The sequence below is a fragment of the Crocodylus siamensis genome, chromosome 10 (assembly GCF_052110815.1).
Source record: "Crocodylus siamensis isolate JL-2025a chromosome 10, ASM5211081v1, whole genome shotgun sequence".
Lineage (NCBI taxonomy): Eukaryota > Metazoa > Chordata > Crocodylia > Crocodylidae > Crocodylus > Crocodylus siamensis.
Window position 1 is genome coordinate 44,020,826 of NC_143404.1, and position 17,612 is coordinate 44,038,437.

At 48.5% G+C, this 17,612-nt stretch overlaps 1 protein-coding gene and 1 pseudogene across 5 annotated transcripts in view; both read left to right on the plus strand.

Annotated features, from left to right (window-relative positions):
- Positions 1 to 17,612, plus strand: part of LOC149856527 (uncharacterized) — a 35,744-nt gene that overhangs the window by 5,683 nt on the left and 12,449 nt on the right. The window contains exon 3 of one of the 5 annotated variants that reach the window (XM_090064250.1): positions 5,924 to 11,559. The exons of the other annotated variants lie outside the window; for them this stretch is intronic. Coding sequence (XP_089920376.1) covers positions 5,924 to 5,977 — 54 coding nt within the window. The 3' untranslated portion in view covers positions 5,978 to 11,559. Of the gene's footprint in view, positions 1 to 5,923; positions 11,560 to 17,612 lie in introns of those variants that run through there. 5 annotated transcript variants of the gene reach the window in all.
- Positions 16,550 to 16,763, plus strand: LOC149856528 (U2 spliceosomal RNA; annotated as a pseudogene).

Genomic DNA, 17,612 nt, shown 5'->3' on the forward strand with positions numbered 1-17,612 from the left:
CCACTGCACCATCCATTGAATAGCTGCTGGATAAATTGGATGGACAGCAGTGAGGAAGTTTCCATTGTGAGCAAAGGTCCAGGGTCTCCACCCTTCCAGGGCAGTAGCCATCTTACTGAGCCACGCATGCCCTAGCTTGTACTCTTTCTCCTGGCCCCATATCACTTTTTTGATTGCCTGGAAGGCCAGCCTCAGGAGGAGCTGGAGAGGGGACTGGTTAGTGCTTAAGCTCCAGCATGGTGGTTAATACACTATTCATTAGTTAGCTACAGGTTCAAACCCCACTTTGGGTGAGGGGTGGGCCTCAAACCTGCCTCCTGGGCAAGCGTGCTGACCACTAGGCTACTGGGCCAAGACGGGAGAATGGGCTGCCAGTCCTCTTTTGTCTAATCACTTAGTCACGTGAACGGGTTTGCCTGGGCAGAATTTTGTGAATGTACAGTTGCCTAAGGTTTAAATGGAGCTAAATATCGGGTTGGCTGGAGTGAAGAACACTATGAATCAGAATCAGAGAAAAGTAAGGCTGGTAGGGACCTCAGGTGGTCACGTAGTCCAGCTGCTTGCTTAAACTAGAATCATCCTTATCTGAACCATCCTAGGCAAGTTTTTGTCTAAACTAGTCTTAAAAACCTTAAAAAGGAAGGAAGAAAGGAACTCTGTCCCCTTGTGTGTACATACACACGATGCAATCATGGATTATACGCAATTTCAAATAACAGAAGATAATGTAGCTGTTCTGTAGCCTTAGATGAATCAGTATTTATGTTTTATTTGTTCCATTATATTAAATTGAGAGAGCAAAAGTCCATTTTATGTTTCAGTTTGAGATGCAAAGCTGAAAATTATTCAGTTTCACTGCAGTGGTCAGTCAGTACAAACACTGATTCTCAAAATTACTTAATATTCAACAGGAAGAGGTAGTTGGTCTGAAGTCACACAGAAGGCAGAGCAGATTTACACCTTACAGATTAACTAAACCAGAAATATATAACATATATAGCATAAGCTTTTGTGAGCTTTTGATCCCATAAATCCTTTTTGATGCATCTGATGAAGTGATCTTGGGATTACCAAAATTTATGCTATGCGAAGCGGGCCCTATTCACATTTGGCCTGTATCATGGACAATGATTCAATTCATTGATTCAGATCAGTGTCCCTGATTTGATTCAGACAAATCCAAATCTGAAGATTCATTGCTGATCTGGAAATAAGTGATTCAGACATAGACACAGCTTTAAATGCTTTTTCTACATATCTCACGGTACAAGCACGGCTCATGAACTCTGTAATGCTGGGGCACGTGGAGCATCCCATGGGGGGGGGCCTCCACATGCTTGGCAGCAAACCCGGAAGTGGACCAGAAGCACTTCAGGTCCACTTCTGGGTCTGAAGAGGAGCGTGTTGGGGGGAGCCCCCCATGCCCCTCCAGATCGGAGATTGGCCACGGTGAAACCCTGGGTGCCCCCCCCGACCCAGGAGGCACCAATTGCCGAACCGGAGAGGCGCGGGGGGGGGGCCCAGCATGCTCCTTAAGAGACCCGGAAGTGGAACAGAAGTACTTCTGGTCTACTTCTGGGTTTGCTGCCAAGCGTGCTGGGAGCCCCCTGCACTTCTTATAGATTTCATAGACATTAGGGCTGGAAGGGACCTCAGGAGATCATCGAGTCCAGCCCCCTGCCCAAAGGGCAGGAAGTCAGCTGGGGTCATAGGATCCCAGCAAGATAAGCATCCAGTTTACTCTTGAAGGTGTTCAATGTAGGTGCTTGAACCACCTCCGCTGGCAGACTGTTCCAGACCTTGGGGGCTCGGACAGTAAAGAAATTCTTCCTTATGTCCAGCCTGAAACGGTCTTGCAGGAGTTTGTGACCATTCGACCTCGTCATCCCTTGGGGCGCTCTGGTGAACAAACGTTCCCCCAGATCCTGGTGGTCACCCTTGATAAACTTATAGGTGGCCATCAGATCACCCCTGAGCCTACACTTTTCCAGGCTAAAGAGTCCCATGGCTCTCAGCCTGTCATCGTAAGATCTGTTTTCCTGACCTCTGATCATGCGCGTGGCTCTCCTCTGGACTCTCTCAAGCTTCTCCACATCCTTTTTGAATTGTGGAGCCCAAAACTGGATGCAGTACTCCAGCTGCGGCCTCACCAAGGCTGAGTACAAGGGGGGAATGACGTCCCGGGATTTGCTCGAGAAGCATCTATGGATGCAAGCCAGCGTTTTGGTCGCTTTACTAGCCGCAGCATTGCACTGCAGGCTCATGTTCATCTTGTGGTCAATGACGACCCCCAAGTCTCTTTCTTCTGTAGTGCTATCCAACATAGCACTGCCGAGCCTATAAGGGTGCTGCAGGTTTTTCCTCCCAAGGTGGAGAACCTTGCATTTTTCAGTGTTAAACACCATCAGGTTCTCATCCGCCCATTTGCTGAGCTTGTCCAGGTCAGCCTGGATCACCTGCCTATCTTCTGGCGTGGATGCTTTGCCCCAAAGTTTGGTGTCATCGGCGAACCTGGCCAGTCCACTCCTGACTCCAATGTCCGCATCATTAATGAAGATGTTGAACAGGATGGGTCCCAGGACAGAGCCTTGAGGGACCCCACTGGTCACAGGGCACCACGATGAGTGACTGCCATCGATTACAACCCTCTGGGTCCAACCACGGAGCTAGTTTCCCAGCCAGCGGATCGTGGTGGAGCCAAGGCCACAACTGGGCAGTTTGGCCAAGAGGTGATCATGGGATAAGCTTTTTTGAAGTCAAGATATATGACATCAATCTCTTCTCCCTTGTCCAGGTGATAGGTCACCTGGTCATAGAAGGAAATGAGATTGGTCAAACAAGATCTACCCGCAACAAACCCGTGCTGGCTATCCCTTAGAATGTTAGCCTGGGCCAGTCCATCAAGGATGGCCTCCTTAATAAACTTTTTTAAGATCTTCCCCAGGATAGAAGTCAGGCTAATTAATGGGCCTGTAGTTAGCCGGATCCACTCTCCTCCCTTTCTTGAAGATCGGCACCACATTGGCCTTCTTCCAGTCTTCGGGCACTACACCAGAGCGCCAGGAGTTTTCAAAGATCCGTGCCAGGGGCTGGGCTATGACACTCGCCAGCTCCTTGAGTACCCTGGGGTGCAGATTGTCAGAGCCAGCTGACTTGAAGGTATCCAGCTTCTCAAGGTGTTCCTTCACGAGGTCAGCATTGATGGAGGGTAGGGGATCCCCCTCACCCAGATATTCCTGTCCCATAGCAGGCATGGGCATCCCATGGGACTGATGAAAGACTGACGCAAAGTACCTATTTAATAGGTTGGCTTTTTCCTGGGCATCAGTTGTCAGTTGCCCCATCTGGTTTAGCAGGGGTCCAACATTGCCCTTGCTTTTCCTCCGGCTCCCCACATATCTGAAAAAGGACTTTTTGTTGTCCTTGATGCTTGAAGCTAGTTGGAGTTCAGTTGCAGCCTTGGCTTTCCTGGTTTGCTCCCTGCAGGACCGGACCAGTGCAGAATAATTCTCCTTGGAGGTGAATCCCGTCCTCCTTCCTTTGTAGGCTTTCCTTTTTAGCTGCAGGAGGTCCGCTAGGTCCCTGGAGAGCCAGGAGGGCTGCTGTGCCTTCTTGCTGCCTTTCCTCCGTGTTGGAATAGATTTAGCTTGTGCATTGAGGATCGCTTCCTTGAGAAGCAACCACTCTTCTTGAACTCCGATCTCCCTGGGGTCATGGTCCCTGAGGGCCTGACCGACAAGCCTCTTGAGCTTGTCAAAGTCGGCTTTTCTCAAGTCAAGGATTTCTGTGTTGCTGACTGACTTGCCAGCTTTACGGCGGATGGTGAAGGTGATCAGCTCGTGTCACCCAGCTTCCCATCGATCACTAGGTCGCCGATTAGGTCGTCCCCCGTAGCCAGTACCAGGCTGAGCAGCGCTTTGCCTCTCGTTGGCCCATAGACTTCTTGAGTCGGGTAGAGGTCATCCACGCACGAGAGAAAGCTTTGCGACCGCTCGGATTTTGCTGAGTGATCTTCCCACGAGATATCCGAGTAATTGAAGTCACCCATGACAACCAAGGTCCTGGAGCAAGCGGCCTCAGTCAGTTCCCGGGTGAACTCCTGGTCAAGCTCGGGACTTTGAGTGGGAGGTCTGTAGTAGACTCCCACCGTTGTGTCCCCTGTGCCGTTTTTCCCACGAATTTTTGCCCAGAGGGTCTCTAGCTGTCCATGCCGGTCGCCAGCATCAGCTTGCAGGGACATGTAGCTTTCCTTCACATAGAGAGCTACACCCCCGCCCCTTTTGTCTACACGATCCCTCCTGTACAGGGTATAGCCCTCTATACCCATGGTCTAGTCATGGGTGGAGTCCCACCAGGTCTCCGTTATCCCAATGACATCATAATTCTTTGCACTGAGGGATACTCCATGTACCCCACGATCACTGGGGTACCTAGAAGTATGTAGAAGAAACATTTAAAACTGTGTCCATCTCCAAATCAATTCAGAGGGTTTTGATTTGATTTGGAGAGATTAAAGGGTCCTCTCATTTGATTTGGATTCGGAGATTCGGCCCAATTTAGTGGGCCAATTCACCAAATTGGGCCGAATCTCTGCTGAATCGAATCAGAGATCGAAGCTTCACGCAGCCCTACTATGCATCTCTGATAATATTAAGTATTTTTAGAGAAGGAATAACATCTGAACTATTTTATTACACTTTTTAATAACTAGTATTGAGACAGGAATTTAACAAATAAGCTGCCTCAAAAAGGACTTATACTCTTAAAAGCAAGTTAAACAAACACTTATTTGAGCTGGTTTAAATGGGTATGATCCAGTCTTGAGCAGGGAGTTGAATTAGGTGACATCATTATTTACCTTCCAGGCATACATTTCTATGATTGTGTAATACAAAGAACATATCAAAAAATAAAAATTCTAATGAAAATCTGTAGGGATATTTTTGTAGGGCAGTTCCTGAACTATATGATATTGTATATTCTTTATATGAATACAGAAAAAACAGGTTCTTCATATTTAATTTATTTGTTTAAATACACAAATTGAGCCCTCCTCTAAAGCCTGTGAACAGCCTAGCTACACTTAAATTGTATCTAACAAAATTAGCCAACTATAGGAACTATACTCTGATAAGCTCTTCTTATAGCAATATCACTAGAATGATTTAATAGCATTGTGCAGGTGTTTCGTTGACCACTCCCCAACTACCATGTAACTGGTACTTAATGGAACAAAATAATGACTAGTGTAATTTTATAAAGCATTTGTGATATGAAAAGGTAACACCCATGAAATATGCCTCAGGGGACAAGGGTGGGAGTATTGTTGCAACTGTGATATTCCAAGGCAGTGGGCAGGCAGTGGTTTTGGTGGACATGCCACAAGGTAAGCCTTGCATCCTCCAAGTGCCACTTGGTCCCATTCTCCTGTATGTTATATTGCTCTGCTTTCTGTGCCCTGCTATATCTGTCACTATAGTCCCCACTTGTGCTATTTGAGGGATGCCACAACCCAGCTGCCTGTGCTATTGTAAAATGCATGCTGCAGGCTAAATACCCCTGGTCCAGGGAATATACAAGCAGCAATGCCTGCATCTTACCTATTATTTTTCGGTTGTGTGTATTTCTCAAGTGCGGGGAAACAGCTGTGAAGGGTTGATGAGGCTGTTAGGGATTTGGTAGAGTTAAGAGATTTGAATTTGGTGATGCAATTCCAGAAGATCTGTTAGCCCGTTCTGACTTTTTAGGCTCCTGTGGGTTATTTAACTTGCAAGGGGAAACTGATTGTAGTCATGTTTTTTTTCTGATGCGTTTACAAAGACTGGATCTAGTTCTGTTTTCCTGAACATGGCAAAAGTCAAAACAACTGGAGACAAATTCTTTGCTCCCAAGGCCTCTTTCTGATTGTGTTTATTGTCTTTAGGATGCTTCAAAAAAATCATCGTTAGAAAATGAGAGGAAAACAAGCCATCTGTGAAGGCAAAGCTCATTATGGCCTAAAAGTGTGTGAGAGAGATCACTCAGTGGAAGCAACAAGCAATGACTTAAAATTATGGAAATGATAATTTATGTCAAAGTATCTGAATAATGAGTCTCACATTAAAGTAGTTGCTAAACATTGGTAGCCAAGGGTGGTAATGAAGTGCAGTGAACCACCTAGGAGAGGACAAAAGCCACTGGTATATTTAGATAAAAACTGTTAACTCAGTTAGCCCCCAAAGTTGATGTGTACTGTGAGCCTATGTAGAAATTTTTCCCCATTACTAATACCCTGGTCCTTCCTCCCCCACTTCCCTGTGGTACATATGTTTGCTCATTTGGTCTTGTTTCAATTAGTCAACCTGCCCCAAGGTGGTTATAATAACCTATCTTTGAATAGCACCTAGGCTTGTGCATGCTACAGCTGTATGGTAGTGAGGAGTGTTTGGAGTTCTAGCTTAGGGTCACTGTGACCTCAGAAAGGGCAGTTTTTGCTGCATACAGTGCATCTCCTATGTCGGTATATAAAGGGAGAAAGAGTTAAGCAGTCTTCTACTCAGGTTCCTTGTATTCCTTGCATATAAGTTGAGCATTGTTATGCTCTCCTTTCTGCTAGTGCTCTCTGAAAAGAGGGAGCAGGGGACAAGGGCAAGGGCCTGCTAATTGGTAAGACAAGGAAAGTGCATCCCCAGAACAGATCCTCATAGACTTCTGTGACACTGGTCAGGCAGGTAACTCTGCTTCACAAGGGCTTATGAGACAGAGTTGTTTAAAGTGTGTAATTCTCTCTGAAGACAGTAAATTCTCTGTAGCCACCAGCTAGCAGTAAGAGCAACTTTGCTCTAGTCAGATTGTTGGGTTAGCCTTGCTTGGCTGGCTCTCTGTTCTCAAATCAGAAGACTGGAGTCATGGTGGCAGTGTGTCCTGACAGGGACATTCTTCAAGCATGCCCTGGCCACCCACTCCCACTTGTATGCATCAAACCTGCAAATACGCTAGCGTGGCCTTTTTGAGAGCATCTGGCCCACAAGCTTTCTTGAGACCTCAGCCTCCAGAATGCTTGAAACTAGCCATCGGGAACAGCACAAGCAGTTTCACCAGTGTATTTCTGGGTTTGGATCATGTGAGCAGGAGCGGGTGAGTGGGATGTGTTCAGGGACATCCTTGCCAGGGCATACTGCTACCATGGTGTGGGCATCCCCAGAGATCCCTGCAGGCCTGCTAAAATAACGCTGCTTGCTTCTCTGAGTAGCAATGATCTGTCTGATCATTCCCCATCCAAATCCAAAATCCCTATCCCCTAGAAGCATCTTTTCTCCCATATTACTATCTTGAAAGCTGTTTGGGTGACAATATTTGGATCTTGGGGAACACTGGATTTGCAGCTGAATACAAGGTTTTTTTCTGCCTCAGCAGAGCTGCTGACCACAAGGCAGAATGATATATTAAAAGTAACATTACAAACGCTTAGGCAAGCAGTTTTCTAACAAGGTCATAGTGTTGTAAAGTATAGAGCCCATTGTGTAATAAGAAAAAGATGCAGCCCACCAGCTATTGTCAGGAGATAAAGCAGAAGCAAGACCTTGGAGATGAAGGAGGAGTCAGCAAGAAACCAGAAAGGACCAGCAAGTGATCAAAAGTTTTGAGCATGCACCCATAGCAAAAAGGCATGTAAACGAATGAAATGCATAAACAATCCCATGCTAATGAACTAAACAGTAAACAGAGGTGGAGCTAGGGCTGTGCGTCTGTGAGGGACCTGGGTTGAAGCAGTCTCCATTCTGAATAAAGCTGTTGTGAGCAATGTGTGCTGGTGTTTGCTCCCCGCTTGCTCTGGCTAATAATGACTAGTGTAATTTTATAAAGCATTTGTGATCCATGAGCATTTGGATCGTTGTCTCCCTAGTTGTTAGGGTCTAACAAAAGCATTTTTATATCTGGCACTAGCATTCCTTTTCATAGATTCATAAATTGTAAGGCTAGAAGGGACCTTGGAAGATCATCAGGTCCAGCCCCCTGCACCAGGAAGGAAAGACAAGTGGGGTCACCTGACCCCAGCAAGATGACTATCCAGCCTTCTCTTGAAGATTTCCAGGGTAGGTGATTGCACCACCTCTCAAGGGAGCTTATTCCACAGTCTGGACACCCTGACTGTGAAGAAGTTTTTCCTAATGTTGAGCCTAAAGCAATCTTCCAGGAGTTTATGGCCATTACTCCTGGGCACCCTGGTGAAAAGTTGTTCACTGAGCCCCTAATGTACTCTCCTGACATAGCAGTAGTTCCCCCTCAGCCTTTCATGCTCAAGAGTCCCAGGTCCCTCAGCCTTGCCTCATATGGCTTGCCATGCAAGCCTCTAATCATAGATGTGGCCCTTTTCTGGACTCTCAAGTTGTACCAGTCCACTTTAGAGTGCAGCACCCAGAACTGGATGCATTACTCCAGTTGGGGTCTCACCAGTGCCGAGTAGAGCAAAAGAATCACCTCCTTGCTGGAGATGCATCAATTGCATACCAGAGTATCGTTTGCCCTGCTGGCAACAGAGTTGCATTGCCAGCTGTAACGGGGCCTGCTTGGGGCCAATCTCACTGTGGCCCACCCACCTGTTCCTGGGCTAACCGCCTATGTTCTTCCCCACCATGCCTTGTTAATTATTTAAAGATGTGATGAAGCAGGAGGCTGCTCATTTCATGCCCTGATGCCAGGGGTTGCTATCTGCAGCTCCTTTCTTCCCCTACGCCACAGCACAAGCCTCACAGATAGCATCTATAATTCTTACTATCACCGGCCCCCACAATCCTACTGTTGAACCCCACCTGGGTTCCTCTCATCAGGTAGTCTCTTCTGCCTTCATACCAGGCAACATAGCTCCCTGAGCTGCTTCCCCTTCAGGTGTGATCCCCCCCATTGGGACCTTTGGCTCACTAGCCCTGGCCCACTTCCAGGCCAGTCAAACCCCAGGCCCTCAGTTCTTCAGTGTTCCTTGCAGTGGGCCCCTGGCCCTTTAACCCTTCCAGTCCTGGCCCCAGCATGAGCCAGTCAGGGGAAGTCCAGACAGACATTGAATTTATGGCCCTTACTCTTCTGCCATGGGGTCCACCTTCCCAACCCTCCAACAAAGGGGTAACCCACCCAGTTGTGGGGGCTAGGGGTTAAGGCAGCCTGACCTGTAGTAACTGGCATGGCATTTCCTGGGGGCTTCTGCACCACTGGGAGCCCCACCAGGCCACCCACTCCCAGCAGGTTCAGTTTTAGGTCATACCCAAGACCAGGAGCCTAGCCACCACCAGCAGAACTGCCGTGTTTATATGGGCAGCCCCAGATCCAAAATGGCTGCCCTCATCAGGCACCTGGCAGCTGCTAGCTCCAGGCCTTTAAAGTGGCAGGCACAAACAGTGCCCTGCCACACCGGCTCATATTCATGCTGTGGTTTGTTATTACCCTCAGGTCTCTTTCATTCATAGTGCTGGTCAGGTTGGTGTTACCAAGCCTGTAGGTGTGCAAGGGATTGTTCTTCCCCAGGTGGAGCACTTTACATTTCTCAAGATTGAATTTCATCTGGTTCTGACTCGCCCAACTTGCTAAATACATCTGTATCTGTAGCCTATCTTCAAGCGTGACCATGCTTCCCCATAACTTGGTGTCATCTGTGAACTTGGCCAGTGAGCTCTTCACCCTCTCATCCAAATCATTGGTGAAGATGTTGAAAAGTACAGGACCAAGCACCAACACATGCAAGACACCACTGCCCACTTATTGCCAAGATGACACAGATCTGTTCATTAGGACTCTCTGGGTCCTACCCTGCAGCCAGCTTTGTCCCCACCTAACTGTCTGCTATTTCCAATTTTCTTGCAAGAACATTGTGGGATACCAGATCAAAGGCTTTTTGGAAGTCAAGATATACAATATCCACCACGTCTCCCTTATCCAGGTGGCGAGTCACCTAATCGGAAAAGGAAATGAGGTTGGTTAGACAAGACCTGTCTGTGAGGAAGCCATGCTGGCTGTCATTCAGAATCCTACCTTCTGCAAGCCTATCACACATAGACTCCTTAATGATTTTTTCCAGGATTTTCGCTGTGATAGAAGTTAGGCTATTTGGCTTATAGTTACCCAGGTCCCAACACTGACTCTCTTCCAGTCCTCAGGGACCTCTCTGGGATGCCATGAGTTTTGGAACAGTTTTGCCAGTGGCTCTGCGATGATGCCAGCCAGCTTCTTCAAGCACCCTCAGATGAAATTCATCTGGTCCTGCTGACATATATGTCTAATTTAATCGATTACACACCAGTTCATGGCAAAAGTAGGGAGGCAGTAATTTCTGCCCTGCTCGTTCTGTACCCTATCCAGCATGATTTTCCCCAGGGCCTGGTGAAACACCAAGGCAAAGTAGTCATTTAGTTCAGTTTTCTCCCGAGTGTTGGTAACCAGCTGTCCTTAGTTGTTGATCAGTGGCCCCACATTCCAATTTGCTTTCCTCTTCTTCCCTACATACCTAAAGAAGGACTTTTTGTTGTCCTTGTTCCAAGGAGGTGTATTGCTCCTTTATGTACTACTCCTTAACTGGAGCTGCACCTCCATCTTTCTGCATCTCCATGGCTACGCTCCAATCATGTGAGGAGTCCCACAAGGTCTCTGTTGTTATGTCTACTAGGTCGTACTGCCTGTCATGGAAATTTTTTAAGTGTGTGCTGCCAGTACAGAAGAGGTTAAACTGACATGCGCGGTTTGAAGCTGTGAGTGGAAGTTTCCAAGGCTCACCCAGTCCTTGCCCCCTGGGTGACCTGCGGAGCTGTCAATCATTGCTGACCTACTTTCCCCACAGACATGCTCAGATTGTGTCAGCTCCTGACTGAGAGCATGCTCAGTCAGAACCTGACATGAGGTAATCGGACTAGAAATTTCTCTGCGGAGAGCACGCTGATTGGCTACTAAATTGATATAAAAGTTCTGTGAGCCCCTCCCTCGGTGTGGTGTGTGTGGTGGTGTGTGGGGGGAGATCGCGTGGACCAGAGACAGAGGCTGCAGCTGCAGGGACTGTTCTCTGAGTCAGGCTTCAGGGCCTATTGATCTCCTCCTTCGGTGGCTTCATATTGCTTATTGTATTACGGTTTTGACTACGTTCATCTGGCTTCCTGACTTACCTTTCGAACTGATTAACGGCTTACGATTTCGGATCACCCTATGGACTTTGTTTAACTCGGTTCCGGATCACCGACCTCGGCTTTCCTTCACCACCTACGACTCTGCTCATCCCTCCAACTGACGTCTCCGCTGCATCACCTTCTGGCTCCTGACCTCGGCTTTCTCATTCGACCACCCGATTCGTCCATTGCTGTGGACTGGCGTCACGCAGTTCACCATCACCGTGTTACAGTTCGTTTTATTGTTTGTTTTGTTGTTTGTAATCCCCATTTATGAGCTGTTGACCAGCCCTGGGACTAGGTCTTCGGACTGAACCTCGTGGGCCAACAGACCCCTTTGTTGTTAATTGTTTGTTTGTGTTTCAAAACTGTAACTGAAGACCTTTCTGCCTACGCCTGAAGCGTAAGTCAAATAAATTCACCTGTTTTTCCTCAACCCGCTCCGAGTCCCTAACTCCAGACTCTACGCCGCTAATCCCACCTGTCCGTATCTAATTGCCACCCCGGCCCACCGTGACCTTGGGGCCTGATCCTTCGGTTTTCCCCGACACTGCCCATTGGAGAACAGGAGGGCTAGCTCATCCCGCTTGTTCCCCATGCTCCTGGCATTGGTATACAGGCACCTGAGTCCTCCTGTTGAGACCCTCAGCTTCCTGTCATGCTGAAGGAGGGTTATTCCTATTATTTTAAGCTGCTGTCACCATCTCTAGCTAGCTGTTTGTGTGGATGATTTTGCTCTCCTTTCTCTTTGCTTCATACTTGCCCAGATGCTTTGACATCAGGAGCTGAGTGAGCAAACAAACTCGGTAGTGCTCCTGACACTTTCTGTCTGAGGCGTGAGGTGCTCCCACCTGTCCAGGGCTGAGTACACAGCACTCATACCCATCAGGGAGTCAAGGGGTCTTAGCCCACCAAACATTACCATGCTGCTGGGCCTGTGCAATCCCAGCTGAGCAAGTAAGTACTCATTAAATTGCATTACATGTATTAAGGACAGATTTCCCAATATCCCATCTTTGGCAGCAGTGTGGAGAATCCCTTCATCGGTCCCTGTCTCAGCAGGCAATAGGAGCTCTGTTCTGTTGGAACACTGGGTATGGCAGAGAGGCAGGGAACTACAGCAACACGTGTAGCCTCTTGCATGGTGGAGACTCCTCCCTTTGTGCTTCACACTGGGTGGACACTTGGGACCTGTTACTTATTTTGTCAATATCATGTTGTTTATTTTTGACAAGATGCCCAGGGTCCTGTGGGCATTGGGGGCTGAAAGAATGCATTGTTACATTCATTGGCAGGCATGGTTCTTTGGGTAGATGAGATATCTTTTATTAGACCAACTGAGTAGTTGGAAAAAAGTTCTTACCAAGCTTCTGGGCACAATCACCCATCTTCAGGCATAGGGAGTATCTGCTATTCTGAGACTCCAAGTAATGAGAGAAGCTAAAAGTGTGTGTGACAGGATGTCAGTGAGAATGTAAATAGGTAGAAATTAGGAAAACAAAAGATAAAGCAGGGAAAGCATCGCGGGGGGAAGCATCGGGGAAAAAGCGAGAGGTGAGTAAGGGAGACACTAAACAGCAGGCAAATACTTTTGGGGGCATAGGTTGGCACTGGGATGGGGCAAAAAGAGAAACACCTTATGCTGTAATAATCTGTTCTCTAATGGACCAATGACAATAATCTGGCAAAGAGTGAGCGAGGAAGAGTGAACAGGAAGTCATAACATGAGTCACTAACTGGATCCACAAGATGGCAGTGCATGATCTTGTATCACGTTGGCAAAATGCTCTTTCAGGGGAATTGTTTGGTCTAATTGTGTGCTCTGGAGACTTTTCTTACTAAAGTGCTTGTTCAAATGTGCCCATATCAGATGTAACCAGAACTTATTACTGACAGTTAAGTTGTGACCACTGTGAAATAAATTGGTAGTCTTGATCCAGATCTTTAATTGGTGAGTGTCCTTATCAGAGAAGCTGCTCTGAACAGCAGGTCATAAATCATTGCCAGGTAATGCATTTTCCATGGTCTGTATTTAATCATGGATGAGGCCCCTGCGCACGTGCATATTACTTATAGCTGGCTAGCTAATACTGCTGGGTGGGTTTTGGGGTAGATGTGTCCAGGGAGTAGCTTAGGCAGGCTAGCTGTGTTTATTACATCTTTTCTCAGGCACACAAGGTGCCAATTTCTAGATACAATTTATTCAACTCTGGGGGGGGGGGGAGGAGGGGGAGGGACTGGAGAGAATTGAGCATTGTGCTGGTGAACGTGGCACGTTCCTGGACCACAGATGCCCAACTATGAGTTGGTATGAGCTGCTCTTGGAGTCACCTTGGCTCATTATCCTGAGCAACTTCAACAGCCATGTTGAAGTCAGCTAGGAATCTTTTGGGCCTCTGTGGTGATGACAAGTGGTCTTGGCAAGCTTCTGGCCAGATGCCAGTGGTGGTCATTGGTAGATGGCCTAGGTAGGTGTTGTGAGGTTTTGTAGGTATTACTAGGATAAGTACAAAGAACACTATAAAGGAGGGGCAACAAAACTCCTCTCTCTTCACTGCATGGTGTCTAATTCTGGCCCTTTGACATGCACATTTCACTGTAACTAGTATATTATCAGGCCTCAGGCATGGGTTCAGAATGGCACTGGCTTTGTTAGAGAGGCCTTTGTTAAATGGGCTAGCCAGAGGGATTCCTATAGTAGGTCACTGGGTGTGTCTACACGTACACTTTAATGCCGAGTAAACTATTTTACTGTGCATGAATGTATCATATAAAAAACTGTGACATTACGCTAATGTGAGGCACAATTATCTACTGCATTAAGCATAACTAAAAAAGCTGAAATTCCAGTGCGTCAGAGCAGCCTCCGTGCTCATGTATATGCACATGAAGGTACTCAATTTAATGTGCCTTAGAAAAGGAATCAAAGCTCGTGGCAGAGGTGATATCTTTTATTAGACCAACTAGATATTTGCAAAAAAAATTATTTGCAAGCTTTTGGGCACAGGCACCCTTCATCAGGCACAGGTAATTACAAAAATTGTAAAAGTTCTCATAGTCCAGAGGCAGGCAAAATATGGCCTGTGGTCTGCATCTGGCCCACCAGGCATCTGGCCTGCAGTGCCCCACAACAAATTGTACCCCACCCAGCCCCTCTGCCTCCAACATGCACTATTATGCTTTGCTGCCACCCTCATGGGTGGAAGGGCCCAGCCCTGCTAGCACCAGGTAGGGCTGCTGCTGCAGGCTTCCCCGGTGTCCCACTCTTTCCAGGCAGCAGAAAGGGATGCAGCAAGGGGCAGGTCTGCAGCTAGGTGAGAGCTTGGGGCGGGACAGCATGGAATTTACCTGGGCAGTGTGTGGGTGTGAGGGAGGAGGAGGAGAGTATGGGGACCTCTCCCACACTTGTCCCATGGCACGCAGTCCTGGCAGGCAGCGAGGGCAGGAGCAGCACAGGGGGGCCCTTGCGCTCAGCCAGTGCTGCACACATTGCAGGGAGGAGTGCAACTCCCGCTGGGCATTCTGTATCACTGGCAGCACAGGAAGGAAGACCCAGGTACTGGAGCCAGCTGAGGCTGGGAAGGCAACCAGCTCCAGCACCTGGAGGCATCCTTCCAGGGCATGCGAGTTCAGGGAGCGCCAGCAATACAGACAGCTTGGTGTGGGCTGCACATCTCACTGTGATGTGCAGCACTGGCCAGAGCCAGGAACCAGTGCCCTTGCCTGCTGCTGCACCATGGTGGGAGGGCCCCACCCCCCTCCTCCCCTCGCTCCCCGCCCCCCACACACACACAGTTGACTGCAGGAGAGGACCGTGTTCCAGAACCACTCCCCCACACCCCACAAATGCCACACAACCCCCCCAACATACCCTATGCCCCCCACACAGCCACACCCACTCACACTCTCCCCACCCCCACACTACCATACATGCACACACCCATACCCACACCCCACCATACACACCTACACAATATAAGAGACTAAGAACTTATTTTGAGTTATTATGCAGTTACTTTTATATATACAAACACAAAACATGACAAAAATATTTTTTGTAATAAAATTTAAATATGCTATAGTAGGTGTTTGACTTTTAATATATTAGTTGTTTTTTTGTGGTTCTAAGATGGCAACCTCCCCTTTCCAAAAGGAATATATCTGGGGGTGGAAGGGCAAGGGGAGGGACTTCCAGTAGCAAAGGTCAGGGGTTAGGGGTGGAATTTCTGGTCCCAAGATGGTGACAGAGCAACTGTCAAGGGGTAGGGCTACCCATGTGGCCCTCAACAGCTCACCAAACTTTGTTAAGTGACCCTCTTCCCAAAATAATTGCCCACCCCTGTCCTAGGTAAATGATGAAGGAAAGCTGTGCCTGAAAGCTTGCAAAAAAAGAGATTTGTTTGCAAATATCTAGTTGGTCTAATAAAGGATATCACCTCTGCCATGAGTTTTGATTCTTTTTACCTCTAGCCCAGCAGCAGACAATTATTTCGGATGGTGGACGACTTAATTTTTGGTGAGCTGTCAAGGGCCTCAAGGGTAGGCCCACTCCTTGACAGGTACCCCACCCCATGGTCACCATCTTGGGACTGGATGTCCCACCCACTAACCCCTGACCTTTGCCATCAGAAGTTCCTCCCTTTGCCCCCAGAAGTACTCCTTTTGGGAAGGGGGTTTGCCATCTTGGAACCAGAAAAAAAAACAAAATTATATGCTAAAAATCAAACAAACAATGACAATAACATTTTAATTTTATTTTTTTTAAAACCACTTTTTTAACCTGATTTGTGTGATGTATATAGAGGGGATTGCCTAATAATGCAAAATGAAGTCTAACTGTTGTATATTATGAGAGGAATGTGGAGGGGTGGGGGGCTGTGTGTATGGATGTATGCATATTGGGGGTGTGGGGGTAGATGTGGGTGGATATGGGGGTGTTTGTGGGGATGTGTTGGTGGGTGGGTGGCAGGGTATGGGGTTTGTGGGGAGTTGTGGACGGGAAGGGTGGCTGGGAGTGTGAGGGGAGTTAGGTGTGGAATGTTCATTAGGGGGTATGTACATGTAGCAGTGAGCAGTGCTCCTCCCAGAGGCATTTGGGTATGTGTATGTAGGGGGAGGGGTGTGGGGTTTGTGATTGTGTGTGGGGGAGGGTGTGGCTATGGGGTTTGTTGTGGGGGAGGGTTTGTATAGGATTTCCCCACATGCCCCCCCTGAGCTGGTCAGTACCTGCATCAAACCCACAACAGCCTGGAGCCCCTGTGACCTGCGGTGCCTCCCCACCATCCCCAACAGTGCCCAGCCCTGGCCCCACCCTGTCCCATCCCTACTACAGACTCACCACCACCAGAATGGATCAGCCAGAACCCAGCAGAGCCCTGACCTGGCTCCCATGCTTGCTCTGCATTGCCTGGCTGTGGCACATCCTGCTGCCCTCTGGGCATGTAGCAGGGCTTACCTGGCAGGGGAGACACCATGATCTGGAAGGTGGTTTTCCCAGGGTAATTGTCTCTGATATGTCCTCTATAGGAGGTCTATATTGAGCAGATTCTTTTTGGTATTGGTTGGTGGAACCGGAGCGTGCTCCATCCACTCCATGCATTGACCTGGTATTGCAGTGCTTCCAGGACCGGTGCAAAGAAACAGAAAAAAAAAAAGCATGTAGCAGGGCTGGGGTGGCTCTGCAGCTGGACTGCTTTTCTAGGCAACTTGGGTGGCAGCAGCTCCTTCTCACTGCCACTGCCGTTGGCCCCAGCCCCATGGTACTGGCGGGGACCCTGGCTGCAAAGCCCCCATGCACCCTGTGCCCGGGCTAAGCAGCAATCATAGTATCGTGGTACTTAGGATCAGAAGGGACCTAAACAGATCATTAGGTCCAACTCCCTGCCCCCAGTCCAGTTTCCTCTTGAAGACCCCCAAGGTAGGAGAGAGTACCACCTCACTTGGGAGCCCATTTCAGAGCCTGGCACCCCTAGCTGTAAAGTAGTGTCTTCTGACGTCCAGCCTGAACCTTCTCTCTAACAATTTGTGGCTGTTATTCCTGGTAACCCCAGGTGCAAGACAGAAGCTGTTGCTTATCATGGGGGAGGGAGGAATGGCCCCTCCCCCTCACCACTGCCAGCCATTCCTGCTCAAGTCTCTTGGAGCCCATGCCAGGCTGTCCCGTCTGCTCTGCACTGCCACCACTGCCCCTCTGGGCATCCTGGAGGCACACGGTGATTGTGGCATAGATGCAGGGCAGCCCGGCCCAGGCTCCGGGCACCTGCAGCAGGAAGAGTTGGCAGCAATGAGGGGTCAGGGCCGCTTTCCCCCCCCCATGCTAAGCAACATCTTCCCTGTGCTGCTGCTGCTGAGCCTGGGCAGGTGAGCCTGGAACAGACACAGGGTGTGTGGTGTCAGGACTGTGCAGTGTGGATCCCAGCTGGTACCATGGCGCTAGGACCAGCAGTGGTAGCAGCTGGAAGGAGCCACTACCACCTGGGCTGCTTAGAA